The sequence below is a fragment of the Otolemur garnettii genome, unplaced genomic scaffold, assembly GCF_000181295.1.
Source record: "Otolemur garnettii isolate 467f Iridium unplaced genomic scaffold, OtoGar3 scaffold00059, whole genome shotgun sequence".
In the NCBI taxonomy this organism is placed as follows: Eukaryota; Metazoa; Chordata; class Mammalia; order Primates; family Galagidae; genus Otolemur; species Otolemur garnettii.
Window position 1 is genome coordinate 5,600,059 of NW_003852454.1, and position 7,801 is coordinate 5,607,859.

A 7,801-nucleotide genomic window follows, 5' to 3' on the forward strand; every position below is an offset into this window, starting at 1 on the left:
AAAAAAAAAAAAAGAGTTTTGTCCTTATTACTTAATCACCTCCTACACTGGTGATTTAAGTTTTAGCATATGAATTTCTGCGGACACATTCTGATCATAGCATGGGCCTTAGGTTGCAACCTAAGGTTTAGATTCCCTTCCTCTCATCAAGGTACTTTGTCCTTGCCTGTGGCCCTTCTTAGGACATCCATTGAGTACTCTCACTTGTTTTGGAATGATCCTACCAAATGTCATTATAGGATGTGCTACTTCCAAGAGCTATAGGTAAACAGTAGAAGGCTAACCTTCATTTCAGATCTAGATCCACTTCTGCCTTCAGTGAACCAAATAACTATAATCTTCACTACCACTGACCCAGAGATTAGGAAATAGTACTTACTTCTTCCCTGTTATTATCACCTTGGATAAGTGATTTATTCAGAGGATGTATTGAGATTATCTCTTTATCCTAAAACTTTCCAGTGTGTTTTAAGAATAACTGTTCACGTCGGGCATTAGGACTCATACCTATAATCTCAGCACTCTGGGAGGCCAAGGGAGGGGAGGATCCCTTGAACTCAGAGGTTCAAGACCAGCCTGAGCAAGAATAAGACTCCAACTCTACTAAAAATAGAAAAATTAGCCAGGTGTTATGGTGGGTACCTATAGTCCCAGCTACTCTGGAGGCTAAAGCAGGAGGATCACTTGAACCCAGGAGTCTGAGGTTGCTGTGAGATAGGCTGATCCCATGGCACTCTAGCTTGGCAACAGAGTGAGACTCTGTCTTAAAAAGAAAAAATAATAGGCTTTCAAATCATCAAAACAGTATAGATAGGGTGGTGCCTGTGGCTCAGTGAGTAGGACACAGGCCCCATATACCGAGGGTGGCAGGTTCGAACCTGGCTATGGCCAAACTGCAACAAAAAAATAGCTAGGTGTTGTGGCGGGCGCCTGCGGTCCTACCTACTTGGGATGCTGAGGCAAGAGAATCACCTAAGCCCAAAAGCTGGAGGTTGCTGTGAACTGTGTGACGCCACAGCACTCTACCAAAGGCAACAAAGTGAGACTCTGTCTCCAAAAAAAAAACAGTATAGACCAAATATATGAGAGGCAAAGTAACAAGAATGGCAAAACACATTTGGCCGTTTCACATCCTAAGACCTCTGTATCTACTATAATACTTTAATGTTCACAGATTAAACTTGAAAGAGTTCTTAACTATCTCAAGTGTAAAGTTTAAATTTTACTTAAAAAGCTGATTTATGTGAGTATAAAATACTTTTGTCTATTGCATATTTGTTGGTTCATTATTATAATTCTTTTAGTTTGCATTTTCAGGGGGGGGGTTGATCCAATAAACATCCATACTTTGTTCAGATTTTTGAAACTGAAATGTAACGCTTTCAAAATAGCATTTTCCCAACAAACAGTTATGGGAGTGGGATATAGACCATTTCATCTGTATTAAATGAGTTGATTAAGAGCATGGGTTTTTTTTCTGTTTTCAAAATACTCCGTAGTTAGCTTGCTACTTTTGTAATATAAAATAATAAAATGAAATTGTTCTTTGTGTATTAGAATTCCATTTTCTGCACAAAAGCTACATGTAAACAGAATAATATCTATAAGACCTTGCCCATATTTTTCTTTTTTAGTGCTGGAATTGGAAGAACTGGAGTTCTTATTACTATGGAAACAGCCATGTGTCTCATTGAATGCAATCAGCCTGTTTATCCACTAGACATTGTAAGAACAATGAGAGATCAACGAGCCATGATGATCCAAACACCTGTAAGTACTGCACTTCATATACAATTGCGTAGCTTCAACAGAATGATTTTTGTTACCAATGTGTATTCTAAATCTGTTTATTTTTATCTTTTGTTTTTTTGTTTTCTTTTTTTTGAGACAGTCTCATTTTTTCACCCTGAGTAGAGTGCTGTAGCATCATACTCAGAGCAACCTCAAACTTTGGGCTCAATCAATGACTTCTTACCTTACCCTCCAAGTAGCTGGGACTACAGGTACCTGCCACAGCACCCAGCTAGTTTTTCTATTTTTAGCAGAGACAGGGTCCACTCTAGTTCAGGCTGGTCTTGAACTCCTGAGCTCAAGCAGTCCACGCACCTCACCTTCAAGCAATCCACCCTCCTTAGCCTCCCAGAGTGAGCCACCATGCCTGCTTCATATTTTTATCTTTTAAGTTCCTTTCCAGGAGCTAACAACCCCGCACACAGGATCACAAACTACTACTAGCCAAATCTGACCTGCCATTTATTTTTATAAAAGTTTTAGTGGAACACAGTCACGCTGTGTATTGTTTATGTATTGTCTGGCTACTTTCTTACGATAATATCAGAGTTAAGTTGCAACAGTACCATATGACCCACATTTTCTAAAATATTTAATATCTGGCCTTTTACAGAAAAGGTTTTGCCAACATGCAAGTTGCCTAGCATGTTAGAACTTGAGTGCTTTAACAGGTGCAGAGAAACTTGGTTTGTATTGCTTAGTCAAGTGAAACGCTGAGAATGATAGTATCCTTGATCTGGAGAGTGTTGATAAGCATGCTTTCTGTAAAACAGCTGTGTTCAAATTGCTTTTCCTTCTAACATAAGAACTTAAATTGCAACTAGAACCAAAAAAAAAAAAACCCAGAAATTAAATTACTTATTATTTAGTATAAATCACACTGACTCTTTAATTACACTCTAGGAAGGAAAAGAGGAATCATGGAACTTTAGTTAAAATTAATCTTTTCTTTGTTTTTATCTTTGTTTTTCTTTGAGACAGAGCCTGGCTGGAGTGCGGCATCACAGTTCACAACAACCTCAAACTCCTGGGCTTAAGCAATTCTCTTGCCTTGACCTCCCAAGTAGCTGAGACTACAGGTGCCTGCCACAATGCCCAGCTATTTTCTGGCTGTAGTTGTCATTGTTGTTTGCAAGGCCTGGGGTGGATTCAAACCCACCAGCTCTGGTGTATGTGGCTGGCGCCTTAGCCACTTGAGTTATAGGCAATGAGCCAATTATCTATTAAGCCATTGTTCTATATTAGCATTGTTGGTGGCAGTAAGGTTACTTGAAGCAGATTGACCTGTGTGATTTAGTGAGTGCCTGTCATCTCCTTAGTTTTGTTTTGTTTTGTTTTTAAAGACAGTCTCACTTTATTGCCCTCTGTAGAGTGCTGTAGCGTCACAGCTCATAGCAACCTCCAGTTCCTGAGTCTAGGCGATTTTCCTACCTCAACCTCTTGAGTAGCTGGGACTATAGGCACTCACCACAACATCCAGCTATTTGTTGTTGTTGTTGCAGTTTGGCTGGGGCTGGGCTCAAACCTGCTACCCTCAGTGTATGGGGCCAGTGCCCCACTCACTGAGCCACAGGTGCCACCCTTTAGTTTTTTAATTATAGAATGTTTCAAATAGGCTGGAGATGGTGGCTCAAGACTGTAATACTAGTACTCTGGGAGGCCAAGACAGGAAGGTATATTGAGTTCAGGAGTTCAAGACCAGTCTGAGCAAGACCAAGACCCTTGGCGAATGCCTATAGTTCCAGCTACTTGGAAGACTGAGGCAGGAGGATCACTTGAGCCCAGGAGCTTAAGGTTGCTGTGAGTTAGGTTGATGCCATGGCACTCTAGCAGGGAACAACAGAATGAGACTCTTATCTCAAAAAAAAAAAGTCTGAAACATACAAAAAGGTAGTTAATATATGAATACTTTGTTGTATTAGTATTCAGACTCAACATTTCCCATGTTGTTTCATCTTACAGTTACTCACTTTCCCTATATTTGAAGCAAATTGTCGTTATTTTGTCCCTAAGTATTTTAGTTTGTATCTTTAAAAAGCTCATGCTCCAGAGCTGGTGGGTTCAAACACAGCCCAGGCCTGCTAAGCAAAAAAAATAGCCAGGCATTGTGTCAGGGCACCTATAGTCCCAGCTACGAGGGAGCCTGAGGCAACAGAATTGCTTGAGCCCAAGAGTTTGAGATTGCGGTGAGCTGTGATACAGTGGCACTCTTCCAAGGGTGACAAAGTGAAACTCTGTCTCAATAAAAATAAATAAGGATTTTTTTTTCCTTTTAAACAAAAATAAAATACCAATATTCCTTAATATTATCAAATAGGCAATATTCAAGTTTCCAATAGTTTCATTAAAATATCTTTTTATAACAGCTTTATTAAAATATAATTTATATACCATAAAATTCACCCCCTCAAAGTGAATTTGAGGTGTTTAGTATATCACAGAGATTTGCAGCTATCACTACTATGTAAATTTTTTTTGTGGGATGAGACACACAGTCTTGCTCTGTTGCCTGGGCTAGAGTATATATTGGCTTTAGCCTAGCTCACAGCAACCTCCAACTCCGGGGTTCAAGCCATCCTCCTACCTCAGCGTCCTGAGTAGCTGGGACTACAGGTTTCCTCCCACACCTAGCTTATTTTTCTATTTTTAGTAGAGACACAGTTTCACTCTTGCTCAGGCTAGTCTTAAACTTCTGACCTGAAGGGATCCTCCTGCCTTAGCCTCCCAGAGTGCTAGGATTATAGGCATGAGCCACTGCACTCAGCCTACTATGTAATTTTAGAACATTTTCAGCACCCCAAAAAGAAAAAAACTACTCAGTCACATTCCAGGTTGAGGGGGTAGTCAGGGACTGACCCCTGCAAAGTGAGGTTTTGTACATCTGTTTAACCAGGACCACAGAACAGATGGAAAAGAATTCTTTGGTCAGTCCCTGACCCCCACCCTCCCATTAGAATACAATTGTTAACAGTTACTTCCATTTCTGCTTATACCCTCCCTGACCTTCTCCCAAGCTGCAGCTTAGGCAGCCACTTAATCTGTTTTCTGTCTCCATAGATTTGCATATTCTAGATCTTTAATATTAAGGGAACCATATATCATATCTTTTTTAACTGGTTTCTTTTAATTAGCACAATATTTATTTAAAGGTTTATCCATATTGTAGTATGTATCAGTATATCATTCCTTTTTATTACTGAATAATATTTTATTGTATGGGTATATAATTTTTTTTTTATCCATCCATTGATGGACATTTCAGTTGTTACTACTTTTGGGCTATTATGAGTAATGCTGCCATGAACTTTTATATATATATGTTGCACATGAACATATGTTTTCACTTCTTGTGGGTGGAATGAAATTGCTGGACCGTTGATAATTCTGTTTAACCTTTTAGAGGATCTACTAGATTTTTCTAACATGGCTGCACCATTTTGCAATTCTACCAGCAGTGTATGAGAATTTCATTTTCAGGCAGCGCCTGTGGCTCAGTGGATAGGGCACCGGCCCCATATACAGAGAGTAGCGAGTTCAAACCCAGCCCCAGCCAAACCGCAACAAAAAAATAGCCAGTCATTGTGGCAGGCGCCTGTAGTCCCAGCTACTCGGGAGGGTGAGACAAGAGAATTGCCTAAGCCCAGGAGCTGGAGATTGCTGTGAGCTATATGACACCACGGCACTTTACCAAGGGTGATAAAGTGACTCTGTCTCTAACAAAAAAAAAAAGAAGAAGAATAATTTCATTTTCTACACATCATCAACATTTCTTACTGTCTTTTAAAAATTTTTAGTGATCTTATTGGATCTGAATTTGATTTTCATTTCCCTAACAACTAATGATGATAATTATTTTTTCATGTGATGATTGATCATTCGTTTATTTTCTTATATCTAAGTCTTTTTCCCATTTTTTCTTTTTTTTTTATTAAATCATAGCTGTGTACATTAATGCAATCATGGGATACAGTGTGCTAGTTTTACACACAATCTGAAAATGCTTTCATCAAACTGGTCAACATAGCCTTCACAGCATTTTCTTAGTTATTGTGTTATAACATTTATATTCTACACCTAGTAAATTTCACATATACTCTTGCAAGATGCACTGTAGGTGTGGTCCCACCAGCTACTCTCTCTCCACCAATCCTCCTTTATCCCCTCCCTCTTCCCTTTCCCCTTCTTCCTGGGCTATAATTGGATTATAGCTAGAAAGCTATAAATTGGTTTCATAGTAAAACTGAGTACTTTTTTCTTTTTTCTGAGACAGAGTCTTACTTTGTCACTCTTGGTAGAGTACTATGGCTTCAAAGCTCACAGCAACCTTAAACTCTTGGTCTCCAGCAATCCTCTTGCCTCAGTTTTTCACTTTTAGTAGAGATGGGGTCTCGCTGTTGCTCAGGCTGGTCTCAAATTCATGAGCTCAAGGGATCCACCCACTTCTGCCTCCCAGAGAGCTAGGATTACAGGCATGAACCACTATGCCCCACCTTTTTCCCATTTTTAATTAGGTTGTCATTTTATTGTTGGGAGTTGTAAGAGTTCTTTATATTTGCTTTTTTAGAGATGAGGTCTCACTCTGTCACCCAGGCTGTAGTACGGTGGAACAATTATGGCTCCCTGTAGTCTTGAACTTCTCTGCTCACATGATCCTTCTGCCTCAGCTTCCCAAGTAGCTAGGACTACAGGCAGGCACAAGCAAACCCTACTAACATCTTTATTTTTGTGTCAGCGGGTCTTGCTGTATTGTCCAGGCTGGTTTCCAACTCCTAGCCTTCAGCAATCTTCCCACCTGAGCCTACCCTGCAGCTGGGATTATAGGAATGAGCCAGTTCTTTATATTAGTATTTTTCTGAATGTAAGTCCCTTATCAGATCTTTGATTTACAAGTATTTGCTTCCATTCTGTCTTCTCACTTTATTATATCATTTGAAGCACAAAAGTTTTCAATTCTGATGAAATCCAGTTTGTTTTTCTTTTATTGCTTATGCTTTTGTTGTTATAGCTAAGGAATCATTGCCTAATCCACGGTCATGATGATGTACTCATATTCTTCTATGAATTTTGTAGTTCTAGCTCTCACATTTAGGACTATGATCAAGTTTTACTTAATTTTTGTATATGGTTTCAGGTAGGGTTCCAACTTTATTCTTTTGCATATGGATACCCAGTTGTCCCAGCCCCATTTATTGAAAGAACTATTCTCAGAAATCAGTGAGAGTAGCCCACATCATGAAATCCCAAAGCTCCAAATGCTGGCATAGATATGGAAAGAAGGGAATGCTTATACAATGTTGGTAGGATTGCAAACTAATATACCCTTTTTGGAAAGAAGTATAGAGAATCCTCAAAGAACTAAAAGTAGAACTCCCATTTGATCCTGCAATCCCGTTACTAGGTAATCCCAGAAAAAACAGAAATCATTTCATCATTAGGACATTTGCACTAGAATGTTTATCTCAGCTCAATTCACAATCTCCAAGATGTGAAAACAATGCAAGTGCCCATCAACTCACAAATGGAAAAATAAACTGCCCTTATAGTAATCTGAAATGTTAAAAAAAAAATTTTAAATCAGTTGACCACAAATGTTATTTGTGGAGGTTTATTTCTAATCCACTCATCTGTGTGTCTATTCCTATGATAGTACCGTACTATCTTGATTATTATAGCTTTCTTATAAAAGTTATAGTAAATCAGGAAATGTGATTCCCTCTTTGCTTTCTTGAGATTGTTTCACCTGTTGCATTTCCATATGAATTTAGGATCAGTTTTTCCATTTTGAAAAAAAAAGGCAACCATAAAAAAGTATTGCCATATTAATGATGCTATGATTTCCAAACCATGAATACAGTTTGTCTTTTTGTTTAAATTTAGATCTTCTTTGATTTCTTTTGTGATGCTTTTGGTAGTTTTCAGCATATAGTCAATTTATTCCTAATTATTTTAGTCGTTTTTGGTATCCCTCTAAAGGGACCCATTTACAACTTTCTACATAGGCCTCACAAAC

The 7,801-nt window shown here is 38.7% G+C and overlaps 1 protein-coding gene across 4 annotated transcripts in view; it reads left to right on the forward strand.

The window, feature by feature from the left end:
• PTPN4 (protein tyrosine phosphatase, non-receptor type 4) overlaps positions 1-7,801 on the forward strand; it is a 251,583-nt gene that overhangs the window by 240,773 nt on the left and 3,009 nt on the right. For all 4 annotated transcript variants that reach the window (XM_003792635.2, XM_023514802.1, XM_023514800.1 and 1 more), the window contains one exon: positions 1,635-1,770. In XM_003792635.2, coding sequence (XP_003792683.1) covers positions 1,635-1,770 — 136 coding nt within the window. The remainder of the gene's footprint in view (positions 1-1,634; positions 1,771-7,801) is intronic.